The sequence below is a fragment of the Vigna angularis genome, chromosome 2, assembly GCF_016808095.1.
Source record: "Vigna angularis cultivar LongXiaoDou No.4 chromosome 2, ASM1680809v1, whole genome shotgun sequence".
NCBI lineage: Eukaryota > Viridiplantae > Streptophyta > Magnoliopsida > Fabales > Fabaceae > Vigna > Vigna angularis.
The window spans coordinates 11,407,303-11,433,574 of NC_068971.1; the positions used below are offsets into that span (position 1 = coordinate 11,407,303).

A 26,272-nucleotide genomic window follows, 5' to 3' on the forward strand; every position below is an offset into this window, starting at 1 on the left:
AGCAGTAATTCCCAACTCATAATAACATCAATCCCACCAATCCAAGCAACCAAAAACAAGTACATTCATCAAGTAATCACTACAACTCCCTTCAATATTAGACTTCACATATTCACTCCAATTTCATGCAATCAGGCTAGGGCTGGGCAGAATTAACTTAAAATACTTAAACTATAGTTAATCCATACTTTTTTAAACTTAAAAAACTAATAATACAGTTAACTAAAAACTAATTAACTAATTAATAGTACAGTTTAAAAATACTAAACTATTTTATATTAAGTACAGTTAACTGTAGTGCAGTTTAGGTTTATACATCCTTTCCCAATCACAACTTCATTTTGCTTTCTGCCTTACATCTCACTCGATGCTGCTGTTGAAGGTTGCCGTTGTTGAAGGTTGCCATCGAGGTTACCGCTGGTGAAGGTTCGCCACCGTCGAAGGTCTGCCGTCGTCGAAGGTTCGCCGTCGTTGAAGGTTCGCCGCCGTTGAAGATTCGCCGTCGTCGGAGGCTCACCGCTGTCGAAGGTTTTGCCGCACTCTACCGTCGCCGAACTGTCGAAGGTTCTACCACCATCGTCGAACACTTCTGAGAACACTTCTCCTAAGGTTCTCTTGTAGCTTTCCCTTCTTCACTGTTTGGCAAATGCTGTTTGTTTGAGGTTTGAGTCAGTAGTTCTTTCTTTCTCTCTCAGAGTGTTTGGTTGGAATTTTTATATTACAGGTTTGATGATTCTAGTAAACGTGTACATCGATGCTTGTTGATTCTATTTGAATATTTCGCCATTGCATTCATAATACAGTTTGATATTGATTCAATGAAGGCACAATAGAAAAGTAACATCCAATGTTTTCAAACACTTAATTAGCACAACCTTCACTTTTCTTTATCTCTGTTTTCTGATTACATCGTACCACTTACCATGTTTACTTATTTTTATCTTTTTCATAAGTGTCAAACTGCATTTTCAATGTCCAAAATCATTTTACAAAACAAATAAGGACAAAAGTCATGTGATTTTCATTAAATTTTTTGTTGTATTCTCCTATTAAATTGGATTTTACCAAAAGCACTTTAAAGAATTACATCTTTCTCTAAATAGAAAAAACAAAATTAGCCTTGTAGTAGCCCTTTTATTCTCTTACACAATGAGGTTGAAACTATTGATTTTTGGCTAAGAACAGAAGGTGGGATAGTTGAGGGCATTGTTGTTTAATGCTTCTGGCTAGAAATACTTAGGATACAAGTTTTTGTGACTGAATAATAACAAAATCAAACGAAAATGCAGATGAGTTCTTAGAGGGAATCTGCAGAATTATGAGGTTCTGAAACGAATTTATATAAAAGAGAGTTCTTTATTTAAAGTGATTATCAGTGACAAAGTTTTAAAATGAAACACGCACTCAATTTCAGATGGTACTTTAAAGTTGAACTAAAAATGTAGAGTTGATGATGTTTGAAAATATGAAGCACTGTAGTACAAAAAAGGCTCTCAAGTATGACGTAAATATCAAGTATGAAGTAAGCTTAATTAATACATGTTCTTCATTGGCTAAAGCTTATATATAAATTATATAAATTATACATTGTTTTTCCTCTAATTATGAATTCTAATAATGTATTTGCCATCTCTTGTAACATTGTTTTTCTGCTTTATTTCTATAAGCTGTCGGCCAAGTCAAAATATAATTTTGTAATGTTTTTTTTCTCTGTAGAGTATATCCTCTGCACAGGCTAAAAGATTCACAAAATTCAGGGAAAGGAAAGGGCTTATTGAGAAAGATGTGGTAAGCTAGTGGAATAGATTTTAAATTTGAATGACTATAAATGAACAAATAAAAGATGCTAATGCAGTTTTAATTATCTTGTGCTTTTGAAGGTGAGAACTGATAGATCGATACTTTCAAATATTCTACGAGATATACTGTTGACCTATTCATTTTACAACTTTGATCTTGGTTATTGCCAGGTAACTGTGTCGTGCATTTTGGACTTAATTTTAATTGCTGTGAATATTATATATCTGGAATATATAAATGATGTACTCCTCTTACTTTAAGAACTAGTTTTTTGGATTCAGTAAGGTAAAACTCAAATTTTTAAGAGCTAAACTTATCTGCACTGAACCATCATGCATCTGTTATCAGTAATTTAATTGAAAAACTAATAATAGCTAATAGCCCCTGTACTATTTTTTTAGCTAATAATACGCAAATTTTAGAAGACCCTTGTGAAGATATAAATTTATTCAATATAGGAAAGATCCTTTTGTCAAATGGAGATTTAGATTCCATACTTAAGTCCATTACATACAATAATTAGAATAGCAGTAGTAGTGTTTGTTGTTGTTTAGGTTACATAACATGTTACAAAGCTATATCATCATCATTTAGATTTTTTCAGATCCTATATCATCATCATCATTTACAAAGCTACCATGTATTGACTACTGTTGATTAATATTACTATATATCCTAACTTTGTTTGTGCATGTTTTCATTCTACACAGTTTGGTTTGAAAAGGATTATGTGCTGGAGTTTAAGTTACATTGATTGAATTCAGTTACATTGATTGAATTTGGATGATGGCACATATCATGAATCAGGATCGTTTCACTTATTGGTGTGTATAGCTCCTTTGGACCCGTTGTAGCTCTCTCCTGGTAGTTGAAATTCTGTCCAGAAAATTTCTCCTCTCAACAGTTTCCAAGATGTCACAGCTAGTATTGTTTTCCTTTGGCCATGACTAGGGACACTCTTTTATTTGTATCTTCTATATGTCATTTTAGAAATGTCTCATAAATTTTGGAGAGACAACTTCGAAGATCTTGCTAGCGTTTCATAATTGCAATCTTCAATTTCTTCATTTCTTGATGATGTAAGCTGTGTTTTGGAACAGATACTTCAGAACTTGTTTTTCTCCCTTCTATGTTTGTTGCTGCATTTCTTTTTTGCACTTTTTGTCAGTTGAATGGGTGCGGGGAGTGCATTCTACAGTATGCATATTAGAATAAAGTGAATTCTTGTACACATTTGGTATGCCAATAGTTTTTTACTCTATAAATATAAATTCTTATGGATCTTAACATATTCATAGAAGATTATCTTAATTCTTGAGTAATGAACTATAGGAATATCAAACTATTCAAAGTTTTTATCAGGATGAAGTGTTGAATCTTATGTTTATTTTGGAGCAATGCACATTTCATTATAATTTTTTTGAACTTTCTGTTTATTTTCAGAGCAAAAGAAACAAAAAGTTTCTGAAATAAAGACTGGAATTGATGAAGCTGAAGCTTTGGTACTTCTTTTTCTTCTGCATTGGAAAGCTGTATTTATTTTCTCTGTAGATTCGAAAAATGGACCTCGAGGCAAGAAGTTTGCAGCCAAACGTCAAGGGTGTGCTTCTTGCTAAGTTGCGGGAGTATAAATCAGATCTAAACAATCTTCTCATGTTTAATTTACAGGATGAAGTGCAGTTTTATTAATACAATTTTACTAGTTAGTGCTATAGTTGTTAGTGTTGTATAGTTAGTGCAGTTCTTGGTTAAAATTAGTATAATTCAGTTCAAAATTAGTATAGTTAGTAGTTTAGTTCAGTTTATAGTGTAGTTTAGTACATTTAAGTATAGTTCAGTTCAGTACAGTTTAATAAAACAAAAACAATTCAGTTCAGTTTTTTTGAACTATTTTTTAGTGCAGTTTAGTTTTTCTGAACTAGTTTTTAGTTCAATACAGTTTTTAGTAGTGCAGTGCAGTTTAGTTTGATTTGCCCAGCCCTAAATCAGGCCATCCAGTAACGAAATTTCAACAAGCTTACATTCAATAACTCCATATACCAATTTATCCAATTTCAAACCAAATCAAGCATGCAACACAATTAATCAAAACATTAGCAACATCAAAAGTGGTAGTTAGCCTCCCTTATCTATTAAATGACCAAATGACAAAACTCCGAACAATTCCCACAAATTAAAGGACATTATTTGCACATAACTCCGAACAATTCCCACAAATTAAAGGACATTATTTGCACATACAAACAACGAAATCATAATCAGGGTACACCATTAGAACCACTGGGCAATAGAGAGTCACATAGGAAACTCATATGACACATGCAACCACAAATAATGCCCATACAAAGGAAGAGAAAACATACCAAAAAAAAGAACATAAACCAACTTACTCTTTTGCAGAAATTGATCGGTTAGACTTAAAGATCTTGCTGTGAGGGTCATTCAGGTGATCTCTCATTTTCAAAGAGACAAACAAAAGCGAGAACCCTTAAAGAGAAGTTATTTAACTCTAGAAAAGTAAATTTTAAAAAAATTATATATTTTAAAATAATGAAACTTGTTTATGACGAAATTATTTATCTTAAAATTATTTAATATTAAAATAATTGAGTCTCACTTCTTTTTAAACTATCATTCCTAAAATGTCATTTTTTTTTAGATTTCACCGCTACTATGTGTTTACCCTTACTATAAAAATAATTTATTTCATTTGTAAAAAGAATACAAGTTTCTTAACTTTTTCACATACTTTTTTTTATATAATTTTACTCTTATTATCATAATACTTCGGTGATTTTTTTTACGCAAACTGAAATATAAACTGTTATTTTTAATTTTTATAACTTTAAAAAAACTACAGAAACACAATTTCAACCACGCTTGTGCTTTCAGTATTTTTTTATCAACTATTTTTTACATATAAAATGATAAATACGTATAATTGATTAAGTAATATAAAATAAACATAATATAATTGCCTTATTTAAATAACAGTTCATTAAAAATAAATAAATCTTTGTTGAATTGACTTGTAAACATTAAATTTTTTGTTGGTGAAAGCATACATGATTAAGCGCAATTGAACTAATTGAACTCGGAAGAAAAGTTATCATTACCCCACGAATTAATGTGTTGAGCACCCCCAAATCTGCAATTAATTAAGTGCAATTTATTAATTAAATACATCTAATTACCTTTATGTTTCTCACATAACATACCTATTAGTAGTAAAGGTCACGTCACATGCTTCAACATTATTTTTGTATTAGGTAAGAAGATTAGTTGGATCCATTTAATTCATGTTTTAAACAGATCAAATAAATTTAGTTTTTGAAAATACGAGCATAAATAGATTCATCCATGATTTTAAATAGTAATTCCAAAAACAATATCTATCAGTATAAAATATTTTTTTTTCATTTGCTAAAATAAATTTAATAAATTAACTTGTACCAAATTAAAATATAACAATATGAATGAGAATATTTTTGTTAATTCATTATGTAACACCTCGTACTTAAAAAACTATGTACCTACATCAAAACGTTTTACTATTCACACATATATAAAGTTTAGTACTTATAAATTTACGCAATCAAATATTTCAAAAACATGTTAAGAATATGTACATGTATAAAATTACGTGGCAAAAAATCATAGGTATGTTCAAAATCTTCTCCGTCGTCTCTTTGTAGATCGGAATAAAAAAAATCACACAATAAACAAAAGAATATTATCGATTTTATTTAATCCTTTTCAGAGTGAAAAACCCTCAATTGCAATAGATACAAATAATATGTTTACAACTTTATCATTTCTATTTAATGAAACTTAAATTCAGATTTTTATTTTCAATTATATAGTTACAGGAATCAATTTAAACTAAAAATAGTTAATTCAAAACTAAAAGAGAGAAATTTTAGAAAGTAAAATTATTCTAATTTAAATTCTGATAGAATAAAAGTGCTCTTCAAATAAAAATAATTATTTGGTTGATAAAATTAATTTATAGAGTATATGATAAATAATTTCATAAACAATGAGAAAAGAGACACACAATATGAAAAATAAAAGATATTTAATAGAAAATGAAAAGAATCATAAAGACAAGAAGGAAAAAAAGAAGAAAGAAATAGACCTTACAGTCCAGTCTCAAATTATTTTTAATTTGTTTTTTCATTTGAAACGTCGTAGTTTAAATTGTATGAACCACAGCGAATTAAAGCTGCAAAAGTCAGCAAATTTAATGGTTGAAATCTATAAATTAAGTATAATTATGGTAATTTAAAAAATAGAATTAAGTGATGTTCATAAATGCACTCATGAGTATCCCCACCATTAATCCTTGGACAAGAAAAAAGGTTTTGAAAGATAATACAAAACTGCTTATACTTTTTAGTTAGTTGATGCTGATTTTGACATTGCTATGTCTTTATTGTTTCAGAACTGCCCATACAGTAAACAATGTTTTCTTTATTATCTAAATAAATAAATATTTTCACTTTTTCAAATAAATATGTGCTTCTTCCTAGCATAACTAGTAAATTATTAATAATTTTTACAATTTATTTCTCTGTTTTTTATTTCCAAATAATTTCAAATCATTATTGTAATTTTTATAAAATATGTGAATTTTAATTTTAATTCCTATAAAGTATTTTTTTAGTTTAATTAATTCATTAAGAAAAAAAAACATTTTTTAGTCTTTAATATTTGTTTCAAAACAAATAATTACTTGATGCAATTGTTATCCAAGCATATCTTAAAATGATTTGATTCCCATTTTAGAAGAAAAATAATTACAAGACTAAAATCAAAAGTTTGAAATAAAAAACACATTTCATTCTTGGGAAAATTCAGTGCAGTAAAATCTGAATAAAATTTGTGAGAAAAACGAAGACGACAACATGAGTTCATATGAAAATTTGGAGGCACTTGGAAGTGTGGTTAGGAGAAATTAGCATAAGGGTTCAATCTCAAAGGACATAACTGATCATGTTTAGCCTTTTCAGCATGTTGACTGTCACATTTTTATTTTAGGGTTTTAAGAAGGGATCTTATACTGTTATGATTGAGTGTGTATAATTTTCTGAGAAATTAGATTGTGAAAATTGAGTGCATGAAAAAATATTTGAGCAGAAAAAAAAGTGAGCTTTAGTAATTCCCATATGAAGGGTAAGCAAGTGAGGCAGAAAAATGATTTATTTATGAATATGAGCACTTTCATTCTGTTTCCCATTTCACTTTCTGCTCTTTTTCTCACTCACAGCACATTGCCTTTCTGTCTTTTGTTATCATTATTGTTTTTATTTTGCTGCTTGCTTTGCTGGTGAGTCCCAGTGTAGAAGTGTGCTGTGCATCCATAACTGGAAACTCTTCTCTCTCTATCTCTCTCTCTCTTTCTCTCACTCAAAAAGTCACAAGCCATAGTTGGCACTTTCACACCAACACAACCTATTCTTCTCTTCCTACCATAACTCATTTGCTGCTACACAAACAGAAGGAGTAGGAGACATTCACTCACATTCACTGTAGAAATCATACACAAACAAAGAAAGGCAAAGAAATGAGTTTGTCCTCCAATAGCCATCCATTTCTGTAAATCATTAACTAGGACTTGACTTCCTATGTCTCTTCTATCAATCACTCTTCTCTAGATTTATACCTAATGGGGGCTGCCACTCTCATAGCAAGGCCACAGCCAAGGATAATTTTCTTGAAGATTATTCTTGTTGGAATCCTCTGCAGGCTTAACTCCTTGCTTTCGTCAAGTTTGGAGTTGCTTTGAAGTGCATCATGGTGTTTGTGCTTTCAGTTCCAAGTTTTCCAACACATAGCTAAAGGGAAACACTTTATTATTTGTTTGTTCAGGTAATAATACTCTTGTTTGCCTTGCCTTTGCTGAGTAACAGCTGCCAAATCCAAAAGGGGTCCTGGATCTTGTTTCTTGGAATTTCTGTTTGATGAACAGCATTGATTTCTGTTTCAGGTTTTACTGCTCTCCTAATAATTCTCCTTAAAGTTTACCCAATTATTGTCTTAACTGCTACAGTTCATGTAAGATTTGGTGGAGTTGGAGTGAGGGGGAGAGGGAGAGGGAGAGAGGGGAATGAAATGCTCGGAATCAAGAAAAGATTGGCAAGAATTGAGTGAATCTCTGCCTCTTCCGCTTTGCCTTTTGCAAGGATTCTTGAGAGAAAAGTGTTTCATTGTAACGGCTGAAACGTTCAAAGCTGCTTTCATACTTCTGCCCCTCTGAAGAATATTTTTCTTTATTTCTTTATTACATCATAACGTGCTTACAAGTTCCCATCTTTAAGACCCCTTTGAAGAGATTTCTTGCTTATTGATCAGTATCAACTATTCGTTTGTGATATTGCATTGGGATTTTATCAGTGAGGCCAAGCACAGAAACCACATCGTGCCGAATTTCCAGAATTTCCTAAATTAAGCATCCATGGAGCTTCTTCCAAGTCTAGTAATCATGCTTGTTCTTGTTCCGTGTTTCGAATCACTTCCTGGTGTCAGGGCTCAGTCTACTACTACTTCTCCTGGGTCTTCTTCAACAAGGGAAGAAGCAAGGGCTCTTGATGCACTTCTGCAACAATATGCTTATAGGGCTTTGATGAACCCAAAAACAGGTATCATTTACAATGCAACTCATCTTCCTTCCAATTTGTCTGGGATTGAGGTTGCAGCATTGAGATTAAGAAGTGGAAGTTTAAGGAGAAAAGGGTTCCAACCATACAATGAGTTTGAAATTCCCATGGGACTCATTGGGAGGCCATATGTAGAAAGGCTTGTTTTGGTGTACCAAAATCTGGGTACTAGATCCTCCAGGTACTACCCTTTGACAGACTATACCTATTTGGCTCCAGTGTTGGGACTACTGGCTTATGATGGTTCTAATCTGTCAGCTTCAAATTTATCAGAACTACAGATAGATGCGTCTGGTGGCCCTATATTGGTCAAGTTCGGGGCTGTTAAATCAGTCCCTCATGGTGCTGTTGCAAAATGTGTTTGGTTTGATTTGCAGGGTTCTTCCAATTTCAGTGATGTAACAACAGACAACACTTGTTCATCTTTCCAACAGGGTCATTTCTCTATAGTTGTTAAATCCACTGCTCCAGCTCCAGCACCAGCATCTCCTACTCCTGCAAGTCCTCCAAAAAGGGGGCCGTCACCAAGTGCTCAAGGAAAAGGTGAGAAGGATAATAAAAAGGTGTGGATCATTGTAGGGTCTGTTGTGGGGGGACTAGTATTGCTTGTGCTGTTGTCACTTCTTGTTTTGTGGATGAGAAAGTACAAACAGAAGAAGAAAATGCAACAGATGGAAAAGGCGGCAGAGTTGGGAGAACCTCTTCAAATGGCCTCAGTTGGGGATACAAAAGCCCCTGCTGCAACAGTAACAAGAACACAACCAACCCTTGAACATGAATATGCACCATGACACAATATTTTTGCACAATCTTCAGTTGCTCTTCCACTCATTCAAGTTAATTTACTGTATTCAGAAATTCTTCTAATCACACGTTTTTTTTTTGCCTGCCCCCCGTTTGTTTCCTTAACATAGGATTTTTGTGTAAATCTGTTATTTCTTTGTGATTCATTGTGGTGTGAATTAGTCGTAGCCAAAAGTGATGATTATGTGATGAATTCAGTTATTCCATGGACAAAGAATAAAATTCTAAGACCTACATGTTTGGGTTATTTATCTTGCTTTTACTATCCTTTTCACGTGGTTGAAGCAAGATAACTTGATATAAATGTTGTGGGCACACAATGCTTATTTGCTCATCCACCAGTTCCCATCTTTCATGTTCCTTCATTTAAGTGAAGAAGAGACCAAGAACCATTGGTCTCTATGCCCTCACCTTTGTTTCTGAGAACCACACTTGGAAATTCAGTGTGCACCCTTCTTTTTTGCCTACCTGCTCTTGTTGCTGTCTTTGTTAATAATGGTCTTGCTAACAAATGGATTTAGGTAGGATGCGGTTTTTAATGTTAATTATAGTGCTGTTGGAATAAACTTTTCCATAAATGTTTAAAGCAGGAAAAACTAAGATAAAAAAACTTAAGTTTCTCATATAAATCAAAATCAATTTTTGCCTGTTTGAAAAAGTCAGATGAGAAAGCTTTTATAAAAGTTCAATGTTCTTCAATTTTCTCCTTTAGGTGTTTGTTAGGAAATTTATCCATCAATGACAGATACATATCAATCATAAAGTGGAATGGAAAAACTCAGAAACTGACTATGAAGAAGTTAAAGGCCTAGAATAGTTAGAGTAGAAATACACTGCAGTATTTAAGAAGCATCTGTTGATGGTTGCATTAAAAATTTGGTGTGTTGCATTTTGTTACCAAACAGATAAGTGGGTGAAGGAAAGTCACTAAAGAGATGAAATAAATTAATGCCAAGACCTGCTGCTGAGTGCTGGCATTTCAGTGGTCATCTTCACCAGAAAAGGACAAGGTAATGCAAGCAACCAAGTCAGGACAAGAAGTAAATCTGTATATGTAGTTTTGACAGCAATGACTTCTCCCTCTTCCAATATTAAAAGTTTTTCTTTTTTTACTGAAAACATAAAACTTTTCAGCATGACATTTTATTGTCCAGAACTCAAACAGATGACAGCACATGGCAAGGAAAACAGTTCTTGTGCCATAACTTTCAGCTCTGAATATGGTTTAATTTCTGCTGTGAAAGTTCAAAGCCATGGTTTGAACAAAACACTTATATTTTATAGTTTTTACTCAGTTTTTCTTAATGGGAATCTTAACACAATAGAAGGTGAGTCACATTTTAAACAGTAGTGTTCTTTCTCTCTTTATTAGTTGAAGTGCCACAATCTATATCTCTTCCTTGCCACTTGAACAACCCTGAGAAATATATTATGCAACAACAACTTGATTTGTTTCTATAAATACCCTGAAGTGTTTGAAAGATATGATGATGACTTGGCCACTCTTTTATTACAAGTCAACTACTCAATCTCTATATAATAAAAAAACCAAACAAAGAAGAGAAATGCTTGTGGCTGCACGGATGAGATAAAATGACTTATGAAGGAAGGTATCACATTCACAGCTCAGCACCACCAACACCTAACCCAGTTTCAGTCATTGAAAAATCAGTAAGTTCTGTCAACTAGTAGGAATATGCATCATTTTATATTCTGAACTTTATTATTTAACTCCATTCTTTCATGTTTGGATTTCGAGGCCCCAACTTCACAAGGAGGGCACATAATGGAACAGCACATAGGGCAATATGAATCAAACACTTGAACAATATTCTAACTTTTATTAACAAAGGCTTGCACGATTTTTCAAGCTTTTGTAATATGAACTTTTTTTCTTTAGTTGTTGCAATTTTTTTTATCAGTTTCAATCCTTTAAATATAGGATATTTTGTTTTTTTGTTTCTGTTATTTGACTTTAGTCATGTTGTATTTGATCTAAATCATCATTATGTTTTTATATATATAAAAATATTGTATGTTCCTTTCAAGGAATAAAATCAATATAGTCAACATTTTATGAAAACTGACAGTGTGTTTGGCTATTAATTGCCACACATTACGATGAGTTCAAACGAAAAAGTGCTACTAGATGAATTGTGATGAAGGGATGTTTAGTCCACACAATATAAATCCAAAAACAGTATGCTTAACATGGTCGAAATATTATAGAGGTTGAACTCAAACTTTTCATGAATGAAAACCGTACCATCTTTTTACAAGGACAGAAAGTATTGTATTTTCAATTATTTAATTTTTAAAAATGACTCCAACATATTAGCAAAAGAGTAAAATAAAAGCTGTTTGAGGTACCCTTTGTTTTGCAAAGCAGTACTAGGAGCCACTCACAAGGAAACAGAAGAAAAACAGAAAGAAAAATGAATGTAGTACGAATGTTCCTAAACTTTGCAAGAAAAATGTGGCTTGAAATGATACGAGATCTCCTTACTTCTTTGTTTTCCATACCACAACATCTGTCACATTCAGGAGATTTTTATGTTACTACACGGCAATTTGTTGGTCCTGCTGTTTTAACTTGTTATAATGGAGGAGCTTTGAACAGGTAAGATGTCGCTAGCAACATTAGATACCAAACACGCATTTATGTATTGTCAGTTGATCAAGATACCTGCTTTTATTTTCATAGTTCCATCTGTTAATCTTACAAAAATAATTCTCCAATTCTTTGACAATTTGTACTGTTTAAATACCTATAATTAATTGGGGGCATCACTGCAGTTTGTGGTTAAGGATTCAACGTAAATTAACCTGTTTCATGGGTTTGAATCCTCTGACATTACCTTTTCTATTAAGGGAACTTGTATACTAGAGATGTCTTTACGTTCTATCACTACTTCTCAACACCCACTGGTTTTTTTCCTTCTTAATTTCATTGTTTGATCTGTGGGGAATAATCTCTACTTGATCAACCTGTAACTGTGTTGGTTACGAGAGAGAAAGGTAGCAGATAAATATGAAACGTCTGATTCTCTGAGGAAGAGAAATTGAGCTTTAAATATGTTTAATTCCTACAGATAAAATAAATTGTAAATAGCAGACAGGTGATTTTTAATAAGTGACCGCAGTCAGCATATTATGTCTTACGAATATCATAAAACGAAATTTCAGAATACATTTTTTATAACCTATATACAAACAGAATTTAATAAGATTTCTTAAGATAAAAAAAATATATAATAAATGATTCTTTGACACACCTAATTTTTTACATTCACACTACCCTTACTCATTTATAACAAGTCTTGAAAGTCGAATCCATTTTGTGATAAACCATTTAGTATGTTAAATCTCTTGTTAATGAGTATGTTCTTCTTGGACTCCATGGCAATCACTCCCTTTGGTAAAAATACAACTACAAAGGTTAAAGAGGTTTTACATTGCCCATCTCCAGTCACAGTCATAAGACGTGCCAGTGAAGGTAGCAGTCATGGGAGATGAAGTTTAAATGTAGGCTAGGGTTTTTGCTGGACTCTTGGACCTCAAAGTTCTCACTTTTTGTGTCATAGTAAATATGATATATATAATTAATTAAAATTATTATAAACATAACAATTGGGAAAATATATAAAGTATTTAAAAATATATAATATGATCAACTAATAATAATAAGACTAATATTCCAATAAGAAAATTTTAAAAATTATTTATAATATCATATGATAATAAGTTATTATATTACTTATAAATATTTTAATACTTTTTTACCTAAAGTAAACTAAAAGAGTTTACTATTCGAATTTAGTATCCGAGTTTACAAGATTTTCAACCGTTATTAAAACTCTCAAGTTTAACAACTGTATGCATTGGGAATATGCGCTGCATTACGTAATAATTCATTGGCCATTGATGCCAAAGTAGCAAGATTTGCAGTCAATCGTCAAGCACAAAATGGTCAGATTATAGAAGGCAACAACTATATCAGAACAAATAAGTTTTCAACAAGCTTAGAGAAAGCAATAGTGATTGAGCATAGGTATATTTATAAATCTTATGTTGAATTGCATACAGGAAAACGAAATGGAATTTCATTGTAGTGATTCACCCTGCTTCCCAAGAACAGAACCTCAAATCCTGGTGAGCAGTTTATTTTCTTCACAATGACATTAACAACCTGCATGTTCCAGAGCAAATGTCATGCTTTCGAATCAGTACTCATTAAAACCTCAAGAACAGAAAATTCAATCTCCAGATCAAAGCGTTGCTAGAGCACTTCTATAAAGACTATAAACACTAATGAAGAACAATATTCTTGTTCTTCATTCAAGATGTTCATAATATGTTTTCCTGTTGAGGGTGGAAGACAGATCCATGTAAAATTTGATGTTCATCGATGCTTGTTCCCGTTAACACGAACAATATACCAAAACCGTACTTTCAATTATCAAAATTGTCATTCTTTAATTTTTATATGCAGGAAGAGAAGATATTGCAGAAAGAAGAAAATAAAACGCAATTTTTTTTTTCATTCAAGATTTTCATCTTCATGTTAAGTTCATGTTTTACTATGGCCTATGTTGCATCCTATAATTTTAGAAAAGAAATTGAGTTCTTCTTTAAGCTGCATTTGGATTGAAGGAAAGAAATAAATAATATAGAAGGAAGTAGAACACAACGGAATAAAATCTTCAATCCATTATTTGGATGTGTTGTGATGCAATGAAATAAAATTCTCATTCTTCAAAGACTGATAAGAAAGAAAAACTGGGTAAATAATAGGCATTGGTCCTGTTTGGATTGGATAAGCCATTTCACGTACAAAAACGGAAAAATGAAATAAAGAGAAGTTTATTTCATCTAACTTTTCCAAAAGAGGTTAACTTATGATAAGCTAATTTTAGCTAACTGGAGAAACTTGTTTCATTTTATCTTCTCATTTTTCCTCTACAAGTAGTGTTTATGAAGAAACTTATACATGACATTGAAAGGAATAAGTTCCACTACTTTCCATTATATCCCACCCTCATTCTTTTACTAATCCAAACAATGAACATAGCAGTATTATATTTCATTCCCTTCCATTCCATCTTCTTCGACCAACCACACACAGCCTAAAGTAAGAAATAAACAGAAACGTTATACCATTGATTGAAAAATCAACACAGAAAACCTCAATATAAAAATTCATGAAATTATTAAAATCTCAACCATGAACTTTCAAACAAAAAACTATAACTCCATATTTCACACCCTATATTCCACCCTTCAGCTAAATAAAAAATATTTAAAAAATATATATAAAAAATTCTCATCTCCCACACCCTAGCGCCTAAACATAGTATCTGTGCTTTCTAGAAGAAGACTTTACTTGATCGTATAGGCTAAAAATCCGACAACGTAATTATCTAAATCGTTTTGCATTACAACAGCTATAAAGCAACACCGCAAAACCTCAAACCAAACAAAATTTCGACCGATCTAATCACTCTACCCGATACTTTCATAAAATTTTCCCGTCGAAAATTCAGTCAAAATATAGCATTCGCGGAAACCCTAGGGCATTTCAAAAGAGAAAACCAAGAGCGATGCTTACGGTGTTAATTGGAAGATGAGGCTTGTTCGTGAAGCTTCTTGTCCCTTCGTTCCATCGCAACGTCCCACAGATCGTTCCCGATGTGCTTAGGCTGAAAGAATTTAACATCAATGAGAAAGATCCAATCCAAAAATTGATCGATAACAAAAATAATGAAAAGAAAAAAGAGAAATTACTCTTCCATGCGCGGCTTTGTGAATGTAATACTGAGCGTTTCCCATTACACAGAGCATTCCCGCTATGATTCCCAGCGGCAACACCGCTTCCATCCATCGCAAGTTCATCTTCCTTCTTCTACCTTCTCTTCTTCCAACTCTCTCTGCCTCACTCTTCGCCTTTTTCTTATTTTTATTACTTTTTGGGCCTCGCTCATCACAAAAGTCCAGTCTTTCTTTTGGGAGTTGCTCCCTCCACCCCCACACGTCTCTTCCTCCACCTCCCCAATTTTCTAAAATGTCAATTATATCCTTCTAAAATGACAATTATATCCTCAAAAGTTAAAAGGAACACTATCTCTGGACGGATGACATCCTTCAACGGATGTCAACATCCGTTTAAGGCAAAACGGATGTCGACATCCGTTTCGCCTTAAACGGATGTTGACATCCGTTGAAGGATGTCATCCGTCCAGAGGCAGTGTTTCTTTTAGGTTTCGTTTTTATTTTACTACGTTTTGCGGCTCATGCAAGGATTATAGGCTTGGATATTCAAAGGATTATTGGAAGTATGGGAAGGGTTTAGGGTTTAGAATTATAGGAAGGATTATGACTACGTACCTGGAGAGGAACCACGACAAGGACACTACACCATAAACGCACTGCACCACGTATTGCACCGAGAACAAGAGGAAGATTGCTTGATAATTCTTTTCACGATCACCAAGCTTTGCAGAAAAATATTTTACTCATACAAGGAACTACGTAGGTTATCAGTGAAATATGTTATAAATGAATAAAATTAAAAAACAATAATTTTAAAAATAAAATTTTACTGAGGGGCAAAATAGTAAAGGAAAGATAGAGGAAGGGGCAAAAAGGTAAAGGGGAGGTGGAGGAAGAGATGTGTGGGGGTGGAGGGAGCAACTCCCCTTTCTTTTCTAGGTCTTTATGGGCCTACATAATCCATTTCTTTGTTATGACGTTTTCTTCATGCACCAACCTTATTACTAACTGCACACTGTACTAATAAAATAGCACTAAAATATTCTTTGCATCTCTCTTCTCTATTGTAGAAAAACGTCATGTTAAAAGATAAATGGAAAATTAAAAAATAAACTGAAATTACAAAATTGTCCTAAAAGGAACCACTTTCTTTTGTTTTCCCTGTGTTTGTTTAGATTTATTTTCACTTTACAAAATAAACAAACACAACCTTCCTTAAGAAAATTCTGTTTATACGTTATTTCAACTGATATCTAACTTTTATAGCTGTAAAAAAACAACTTCTAATTTTTCAGATTTTAATATTTATTTTTATTTTATTCTTAAAATATTTTTTAAGTTTTCATTTTTTTAATACATAAGATGTGATTTATTATTTTATTTTCTTTATTCCATGAAAGAATTTATTTTATTATTTGACATAAGGTGTTTTTCAATTTCTTACTAAATAAGATATTGACAATGACAGAAAATAAGCTTATTACCATTTTTTTTACAAAACTCTATATTGCAAACTTTTTAATGTTATTTACAACATTTATTTTACTATCTTAGAACTTTATTTCAATATTAATAGAGGGTATATTGTAACATTCTATTTTTAATAATAAAATACTACTAAAAAGAATATTACAATAATGACAATAGAAATAACATAAGAAACAAATCTATGTAAGACAATATCTTCACCTGTAGATTCATCCGACTTCCCAACTATTTTCCCTCAATCACCTATCGCTGGAGTAACTGAAAAGAATGTTTCCCTACGCTCACACCAATAAGGTGATCATCGCAAAAGAGAAAACATATTTAGACACAAACAACACAAAAGTAAGGATAAGCTAGAGTATAAAAAAAGATTACATATACCATTTAAAACAATGATCATATACATGCATGTTATGAATCAAACACCATAGAAATTTGTCCATTCCACTTGAAACCCTTACTATCTAGATAGATGCATTGATATTGGACTCATGGAGAACCTGCACCCGTGTATGGTGGAGCAACCTAGCTCAGAAATAATAATAACCACATCCTCAACCACCACCAATAATACCATACACCAAGGTTAATTCGTCAAACATCTATGGTCCTAACCAGTGACCATAGACTAGGACCTCCTGCTACTCTCCACGACATAATCATCCATTTCTACATGAAATGAGGTTATTGAGAGTGTTAGGATCATTCCCCAATCTAGGAGCCCCTACATCAATATATAACACCACACAACCAACTTAGGATATTCCTCCTTGGAATTCCTTTCTCACATGGTACTTGAAATCCACACCTCGCACATTGTTTCAAACATCATCACCACATCTCATACATAATCATATTCCCAACTTTATTTTCATACCACACTGCATACTCTCACATTGAATTCCACACATAACATCACTGATCATATGATCTCATAAATACTTATACATCATCCACAATGAATAAAAATGTAACTTCACTTCATAAGAAAACAAGAATAGAAAGCATAAAACACCCCCTACACTGGTCGCTGAGCGACCACAAAGTCCTCTCGCTCAACGACCACACTCACTGAGCGAATACAAATATAGTGGTCCCAGACCCCAACCTCTCGCTAAGTGATCCAGCTCACTGTGTGAATAAAAGGACAATGGTCCAGACCCCTCAACCACTCGCTCAATGACCCAACTCGTTAGGCGAATCCAGAGACAGTGGTCCAGACCTCTCAACCACTCGCTCAATGACCCAACTCGCTAGGCGAAAGCACAAACATTGGTCCAGACTTTTAACCTCTCGCTTCGGTTAGCGAGTCTGCATAATTCTGCAACACGAAAACTGTAGAACTATCACCCCAAACTGCTATTGACCAAATTGATATATTTTTTCCAACTTCTAACCCTTATAGATTGTGTTATATACTCAATTATACTTAACCAATTGTGTCTAACCCATCCTAAACTCATTTTAAACAAGTGACTACAAGATTTCAACAAAAAACTTACAAAACTTCAACTTAGAGACTCAAATTGAATTCTACCATTTGTGGTACAATTTCAAGCAACATAGGGACTTCAACAGTCCCATGACTTACCAGTACTCCCCAAACTGACCATACAAGCATAAAACCTCCAGCCCAGATTTTCACTAGTCCACTTCCTTAAAAACAAGTTCTAACTAAGGTAACCTACACCTATCTATCACCAAACCTTCTTCGCACACATATTTCATCCATTTTAAACATCTTAACCATTCAAAACAAACTTCATATACTTTAAAACAGTTCACAACAAATCTCTCACTATTTCACCACTTAAGACCTCATTTTAGACCAAAATAACCTATAACCAAGAGTAACCCTTGCTCCCAATAATTCCATCATCACAATTCACTTTATCAACACCAAATCCAACATCAAAACACATACAAACAGATTCAACACATTATACACCAGTTATCATCACACAAAGCATCCACTACATAATTGATTACTATACATCCAATCATAGAACAAAATTTTACTCAAACAATTCGATATTCATACTTTCTCTAACACGCACAATCAACATAATTTAAAGAAAACTCTAGCTTCCCTTACCTTACACTGACGATACAAAGCTCAACTAACGCTTCGATTACTTCTCGCACAAGGAATTTTCTAGAAACACCTATGAATCAATTGGCGATTGGAGACAAATCTTAGAACCCAAATTTAACCAATAATCAAGGAAGAAGATCACTTGATACATGCAAAACAGTTCCTCTTTGCATGATCAAGGATCAAGAAAAGGAACAAGAAAAGAGATGAAAACTTACTTGCTCTAAACACCAAATTGATCGGATAGAATGGTAGATCTTGACGCTGTGATCGTCTAGACGCCTCCTTATCGTCAAATAGATGACTTGAGATCAAGAACTCTTAGAGAGAAGGTAGAGAACTCTAGAAAAGTGGTTTGTAGAGAAATGATACGTTTTAAAATAATGAAACTAGTTTATAACAAAATTATTTATAATAAAATCGTTTAATATTAAAATAATCAAGTCTCACTATTTTTAGACTACCACCACTTTTAAAATATCATTTTCTGGGGTTTTACATATATTTTTTTATTTTTATTATTATTTTGTACTATATCTATTATTTTAAATAATTTATGTGTATTGAAAAATGTTTCTTTTACATTATTTTAAAATTGAATAAAAATATTGTGAGTATATAATATAAAATTAAAAATAAGTACATAATACAAAAAATATATAATGATTGAAACTAACTTAAATATAATTAAAATAGTTTTATAGGAAAACAAATATAATAAGAGATTAAAATTAATTAATAATCAAATTTAATAAAATATATTTTACCAATAAAAATTAAAAATTTTATAAAAAAATGTGGAAACATACTTAATTTTTTATTTATATTTATAATTTACTTTAATTAATATTTTAATAAAATACTTATAATTTTATAATCTATCTTAACAATTTTCAATTAGTATAGTTCATAGCTTTTAATGATCAACTAGCTTTTAAATATTCGTCAATCTCTCAATTTTCAATTAACTTTTAAAAGTTATTCTTCTCGTGCCATTGAAACAAATATTCCGAAATTAGTTTAAAGTTTACTATGCTTTTTACTAGTTTTTAGATTTACTTATTTAATTTTTATAGAACCATATATTTTTAAAGAAGGTTAAAAGGGAAATTATATTTTAATAATGGGGAAATTTTTTGTTTTCTTTTTTTAGTTTTTCTTTGTGTTGTAGATGCAAATGGAAGAGCAATAATTAATTGTGTTTGTTTTAATCAATGTATGAAGGTAGTGGATGAAGTTTATCGTTATGGTGACGAAAGATATGAGAAAAGCCATTCATCACTTGTAAGATCACATAATTATCCCTCCATTTTCATTATGTATTGTGGTTGTTTTGTTGTATGTGGTTGGTTTGTGAAGAAGGTGGATATGCATAGACTCTATGAAGGTGTGTAAAATTGTATGAAGCTCTAGGTTGTTAGAGGTGAAATTTCCTAAGGTAACCACCAGAGAGAATCAATTCTTAATGACCATTATTGGGTAATGACTAGATTCTTCTCACTCTCTTTTCACATATAATCGATTCTTAGTGGTGCATGTGAATGGATAATTAATTATTCTTACTCTTGTTTTATAAAGAATTGATTCTCTTCACCATGTCTTGTGTTGTTTAGACTTGATTTTTTGTTGGCCGACTGTGCCGTCCGGACCGACTGTGTCGTCTGGTCCGGACGGTTTCCTGCGTCTTGTGTCCGTTCGGTCTGGTCCGGACGATTTCTTGTCATGCCGTCTGGTCCGGACGGTGTTCCTGTCTGTGTTGCCTTAGTTGGTACTTTTGTTGGCTATATATTGTAGCCAACTCCTTTTCTTCGATATATAGAAAAATTCACGTATTATTCAGATCACAATTTCTCTGTGTTTTTATCGTTTCTTTCTTCTCAGTTTCTTTTTCTGGGTTTCATTGTTTCTCTGACGAACCCAACAATTGGTGCCCACCGTGGGGCTTTGAATCAAGAATCTCCAAAAGAAATGGCAACCAAATTTGACATCGAGAAGTTCAATGGTTCTAATGATTTCGGGCTGTGGAAGATCAAGATGGAGGCTATCTTGATACAACAAGGATGCAATGAAGCGTTGAATGGTGAGTTAAACATGGCTGCTGCAATGCCGCAAGAAGAGAAGAAGAAAATGGGGGATAAAGCAAGAAGCGCAATCATCTTGTGTCTTAGTGATAAGCTTCTAAGGGAGGTTGCGAAGGAGAAGACTGCAGCTGAAATCTGGGCAAAACTGGAGTCTTTGTATATGACAAGGTCGCTAGCACATAGGTTGTGTTTGAAGCAACAGCTCTATTCGTTCAAGATGTCAGAATCAAGAACGATAAAGGAGCAGCTTGCAGAATTCAGCAAGATTGTAGATGATCTGGAGAATATTGGTGTGAGTTTGGAGGATGAAGATAAGGCTGTCATCCTGTTGAATGCTCTTCCAAGAACCTTCGAGCATTTCAGGGATGCGTTGCTCTACGGAAAAGATCAGGTGATCACGTTGGAAGAGGTTGTGACGTCAATTCGTACTAAGGAGTTTCAAAAGCTCCAAGATTCGAAGGCAACCGAGGAGGCAGCATCGGACTGATTTCGGTGAAAGGGAAATGGAAGAAGCAAGCTGGAAATGGGAAGAAGTTGAAACCAGACGATGTGAAACAAGTGCGATGTTTCAAGTGCCAGAAGATGGGTCATATCAAGAAGTTCTGTCCGGAGAAGGGAAAGACCGTTGGGTCACAAGAAACTGCTGATGTGGTAGAGGCGTCTGAGGGATATGAATCTGCTGGTGTTCTGGTGGCTTCGTCTGAAGATTCTCAAAGGAGCTGGGTCATGGATTCCGGCTGCACCTATCACATGTGCCCGGTGAAGGAGTTTTTTGAGAATCTTGATCAGAAAGAGCATGGAAACGTGCTGCTTGGAAATAATAAAGCCTGCCGAGTGCAAGGCGTGGGGACGGTGAGGCTGAAGATGTTTGACAATCGTGAAATGGTGTTGCAGAATGTGAGGTATGTGCTCGAACTGAAGAGAAATTTGATCTCTATTAGTTCATTTGATCTTGGAGGTTATATCACAAAATTCGAAGATGGAGTGATGAGGATTTGTTCTGGAGATTCTGTAATTGTCAAAGGCAGAAGGAAGAATGGCTTGTACATTCTCGAGGGATCGACTGTCATTGGTCATGTCTCGGTAGCAAGTGGGACTGAGAATACCACTCGGCTCTGGCACTTGAGGATGGGACATATCAGTGAGAAGGGTCTTGAAGAATTGGAGAAGCAAGGCTTACTTCTGGGAGACAAATTGCAGAAGCTAGATTTCTGTGATCAATGCGTCTTGGGGAAATCACACAGAATACCGTTCGGTCAAGGGAAGCACCTAACCGAACGACCATTTGAGTATGTCCATGCAGACTTGTGGGGACCAGCAAGAACTCTAACTCATGGAGGAGGAGCATATTTCCTTAGTATAATTGATGATTTTTCAAGGAGAGTATGGATTTATGTTCTGAAGAATAAGTCTGAAACATTTAAAAGATTCAAGGAGTGGCACACAGAGACCGAGAACCAATTGGGGTGCAATCTGAAATGTCTGAGAACTGACAATGGGCTGGAATTTGTTTCGGAGGAGTTTAATGAGTTTTGCAAAGAAAAAGGGATCAGGAGGCACATGACTGTGGTGGGAACTCCTCAACAGAATGGTTTGGCTGAAAGGATGAATAGAACAATTCTGGAAAGGGTTCGGTGCATGTTACTTGGATCAGGGTTGTCAAAGGCTTTCTGGGGAGAGGCTGCAAATACAGCCGTATACCTGATTAACAGGAGTCCATCATCAGCTCTAAATTTTAAAACACCAATGGAAGTGTGGAGTGGACGACCGGCTGATTACTCACATTTGAGGGTTTTCGGATCTTTGGTGTTCACTCATATCAAAGGTGATAAGTTGGACGCCCGAGCGGTGAGGTGTGTATTCCTTAGATATGCTGAAGGAATTAAGGGGTACAGGTTGTGGAGGTTAGATTCTAAACCTTCAAAATTAATCATTAGTAGGGATGTCATGTTTGATGAAACAAGGATGGCTATGCATGTTGAAAACCCTGGAGACGAGAAGAAGACTCTCGTAGAGGTGGAGCATACTAATGATGGAACCGTTCGGTCGTTGACTAAGGAAAACCGAACGGCTGAAGGACAAGAAGAAAACGTTCGGTCGTTATAGGAAAACCGAACGGGTGTGATGCGAACAGACCTTGGTGATGATGCAGATGATATGTCTGGAAATGGTAGTCACACAAGAGCAGCTGGTGTTGATTTGTGGAACTATCAGCTTGTTCGTGATAGAGAAAGAAGGGTCTCTAAGCCGACCAAACGGTTTGGAGAGGCAGATCTGATTTGCTACGCCTTGAATGCTGCTGAAGACCTTGAACGATCGGATGAACCGAGAAGTTACAAGGAGGCTCTTGACAGTAGCGATCGACATCTTTGGCAGGGTGCTATGGAAGAAGAGTTGGAGGCGTTGAAGAAGAATAACACCTGGAAACTTGTGGATCTGCCAAAGGGTAAGAAGGTTGTAGGTTCAAAATGGATCTTCAAGAGAAAGGAAGCTATACCGGGGGGCGAGAAAGCTAGGTATAAAGCAAGGCTGGTTGCCAAAGGCTTTACTCAGGTTGAAGGTGTAGATTATCATGAGATCTTTGCTCCGGTGGTGAAGCACTGTTCGGTCAGAGTCTTGATGGCAATTGTGACTCATTGCAATTTGTATCTTGAACAGTTGGATGTCAGAACGACGTTTTTGCATGGAGACTTGGAGGAAACCATCTATATGAAACAGCCGGACGGTTTTGCTGTGGATAATAGGGTGTGTCTGTTGCAGAAGTCTCTATATGGCTTGAAGCAAAGTCCAAGACAGTGGTACAGGAAATTTGATGATTTTCTGATAAAACTGAACTTCAAGCGGTGCAATTACGATGACTGTGTATACACTCTGAATCGTGAAAATGAGGTGCTATATCTTCTTCTTTATGTGGATGATATTTTGATTGCCAGCAGTAACAGGAGCATGATTCATGAAATGAAAGCAAAGTTGGGTGATGCTTTCGAGATGAAGGAACTTGGAGAAGCAAGGCGGATATTGGGCATTGACATAAAGCGAGAAAAATCGGGTGGAAACTTGTTTTTATCTCAAAAGTGCTATTTGCAGAAGGTGATTTCAAGGTATCGGATGGCTGGATCTAAACCTGCTGGCACACCGACCGGTCAACACTTGAAACTCACCAAGGATCAATGCCCGAAAACCGAGGAAGAAAGGAGGAAGATGGAATTTGTTCCATTTTCAAATGGGATTGGGAGCATTATGTATGGCATGGTCTGCAGAAGACCCGACCTTGCTCATGGTGTTAGTGTTCTCAGTCGGTTTATCGTTGATCCTGGACAAATTCACTAGGAAGCTTTGAAGTGGATGTTAAGATATATAAGGGGGTCTCTTGATACTGGATTACTCTGCCAGAATAACTTTCAAGGTGGAGGTTATATTGAAGGTTTTGTTGATTCTGATTTTGCCGGGTGCATGGACACAAGGAAATCCCGTTCGGGATATGTGTTTACTTTATTTGGTACTGCTGTAAGCTGGAGGTCTACATTGCAGTCTGTAGTTGCTCTATCAACCACTAAAGCTGAGCACTGTGCTCTTGCTGAAGGGGTAAAGGAGGCACTGTGGTTAAAAGGTTTGGTTCAGGAATTAGGTTTTAATCAAAAGTCTGTCTGTGTTCATTGTGACAGCCAGAGTGCCATTCATCTGGCCAATCATTAGATTTACCATTCCAGAACAAAGCACATTGACGTCAAGCTGCATTTTGTCAGGAGCATAGTTGAATCCGGTGATGTTCAAATATGCAAAATTGCATCCGAAGATAACCCTGCAAATATGTTGACGAAGCCGCTTGCGAGAGTGAAGTTTCTGAAGTTGTTGTCCAGGATTGGTTTTCTACCGTGCGGTTTCTAATTGTTTGACCATCCGGTTTAGTTTTTTCTTTTCAAGTCTAGGTGGAGAATTGTTGTATAGACTTGATTTTTTGTTGGCCGACTGTGCTGTCCGGACCGATTGTGCCGTCTGGTCCGGACGGTTTCCTGCGTCTTGTGTCCGTTCGGTCTGGTCTGGACGGTTTCTTGTCATGCCGTCTGGTCCGGACGGTGTTCCTGTCTGTGTTGCCTTAGTTGGTACTTTTGTTGGTTATATATTGTAGCCAACTCCTTTTCTTCGATATATAGAAAAATTCACGTATTATTCAGATCACAATTTCTCTGTGTTTTTATCGTTTCTTTCTTCTCAGTTTCTTTTTCTGGGTTTCATTGTTTCTCTGACGAACCCAACATCTTGTAATCTCTATTATGATCTTTTCTTGCAATCTTTATATTAAAAAAAACTACTGAAGAAGAAAAAGCCATAAAAATTATTATTATTATTATTATGTTATTTTATTTTAATCAATTAAAACTTTTTTTATATTAAATAATAATTCATATTTATTTTAACAATATTTACACTAACAACAACATTTTATTTAAATATTTTTTTAAACACAATGATTTACAATTTTATCAAATAATTTTTTTTAATCTATCAAACTAATCACATATCTAACATTCCCTTTTAATATAATAATTCTTCTGAAGTAAAACATAACATAATTAATAGGTTTAATAGGTTCGGAGGTCCTATTTGTGGGTTCGTTTCAATTGGGTCCTCCAATTTTGAAAGTGATCAATTTGGTCCCTAATTTAACAAAATTGAGTCAATAATACCCTTTCCGTTAAATGCAATGGACGTCATTAACTTTTTAAACATGTGGTATGTTGAAGCATCCTTCAAATAAAACTGTGCCACCTGCAAATAAAAGGATGCCTCAACATGCCACATGTTTAAAAAGTTAACGCCGTCCATTACATTTAACGGAAAGGGTATTATTGACTCAATTTTGTTAAATTAGGGACCAAATTAATCACTTTCAAAATTGGAGGACCCAATTGAAACGAACCCACAAATATAAGGACCTCCGAACCTATTAAACCTAATTAATAATCATAAACCTATAATTCATTATCTTAAGAAAATGTTATTACACTTATCCACAATATACCATAATAACAAAATGTATACAAAAGATCTATATAACTCAGGAAACTACAATTAAGATAAAGAAAATATAAAGTCTTTCAAAAAGATCTTATGCAATTAGAACCAAAGCCTAAAAGCTAGACACTTGAATTATCTTCCTCGTTAGTTAGGTCCACTCCTGCTTCCTTATCTATTCAGACTGATTAAGATGATTATTACAAAAAAAGAAAAAAAAAACAAAATAAAATGGTAAGCTAATTTGAAAAGGAGATTTCATATAATATAACTAAAGTTAAAACACATAAAATTCATCCATAAAGACAAACACGCCACAAGTAAAGATTATGCAAGACTCAGTTATCCGGATATATGTGTTGATATCAGACTCAGACAAGTTTTACACTTGTGGTGACATCTATTACTCAGCAGATCCATTGCAAATGGATTTCACCTTACGACACACAAGGTTAATCACTTACCATTTTAGATAAAGGTAAAGCCCCTAAACTAGTACCTTTTGTTATTCCCACCACATTATCCCATCCTCTTATACATTAGTTTATATGGTTATTAGA

General features: G+C 34.1%; 2 protein-coding genes and 2 long non-coding RNA genes across 5 annotated transcripts; 3 read left to right on the plus strand and 1 right to left on the minus strand.

Annotated features, from left to right (window-relative positions):
• The first annotated feature begins 523 nt into the window (after positions 1-523).
• LOC128195618 (uncharacterized) lies at positions 524-1,900 on the plus strand. Its single transcript, XR_008247322.1, has 3 exons — positions 524-609; positions 1,717-1,788; positions 1,881-1,900. It is a non-coding gene; the product is annotated as an uncharacterized LOC128195618 (long non-coding RNA).
• Positions 1,901-1,907: 7 nt separating this feature from the next.
• LOC128195619 (uncharacterized) lies at positions 1,908-3,442 on the plus strand. The gene is made up of 3 exons (XR_008247323.1): positions 1,908-1,970; positions 3,244-3,302; positions 3,352-3,442. It is a non-coding gene; the product is annotated as an uncharacterized LOC128195619 (long non-coding RNA).
• A 3,578-nt stretch (positions 3,443-7,020) lies between these two features.
• Positions 7,021-9,510, plus strand: LOC108321312 (uncharacterized). 2 transcript variants are annotated; one of them, XM_017553030.2, is made up of 2 exons: positions 7,021-7,671; positions 7,790-9,510. In XM_017553030.2, the coding sequence occupies exon 2, from the start codon at positions 8,258-8,260 to the stop codon at positions 9,248-9,250; it is 993 nt and encodes a 330-aa protein (XP_017408519.1). In that variant the 5' UTR covers positions 7,021-7,671; positions 7,790-8,257; the 3' UTR covers positions 9,251-9,510. The 2 variants fall into 2 exon arrangements, with proteins under 2 accessions (XP_017408519.1, XP_017408520.1); XM_017553031.2 differs by having other exon boundaries at positions 7,853-9,510.
• Positions 9,511-13,259: 3,749 nt separating this feature from the next.
• Positions 13,260-15,208, minus strand: LOC108321315 (NADH dehydrogenase [ubiquinone] 1 alpha subcomplex subunit 1). Its single transcript, XM_017553036.2, has 3 exons — positions 15,048-15,208; positions 14,872-14,962; positions 13,260-13,452 (listed from the first exon to the last, which is right to left on the minus strand). The coding sequence occupies exons 1-2, from the start codon at positions 15,153-15,155 to the stop codon at positions 14,876-14,878; spliced, it is 195 nt and encodes a 64-aa protein (XP_017408525.1). The 5' UTR covers positions 15,156-15,208; the 3' UTR covers positions 13,260-13,452; positions 14,872-14,875.
• Positions 15,209-26,272: the final 11,064 nt, after the last annotated feature.

Excerpts from the sequence above, each read along its gene's own strand:
- LOC108321312 (XM_017553030.2), top strand. The coding sequence starts at position 8,258 with ATGGAGCTTCTTCCAAGTCTAGTAATCATGCTTGTTCTTGTTCCGTGT.
- LOC108321315 (XM_017553036.2), bottom strand. The coding sequence starts at position 15,155 with ATGAACTTGCGATGGATGGAAGCGGTGTTGCCGCTGGGAATCATAGCG. Across the intron at positions 14,963-15,047 it reads ACAAAGCCGCGCATGGAAGA|CCTAAGCACATCGGGAACGA; the intron begins GTAATTTCTCTT and ends AAATTCTTTCAG.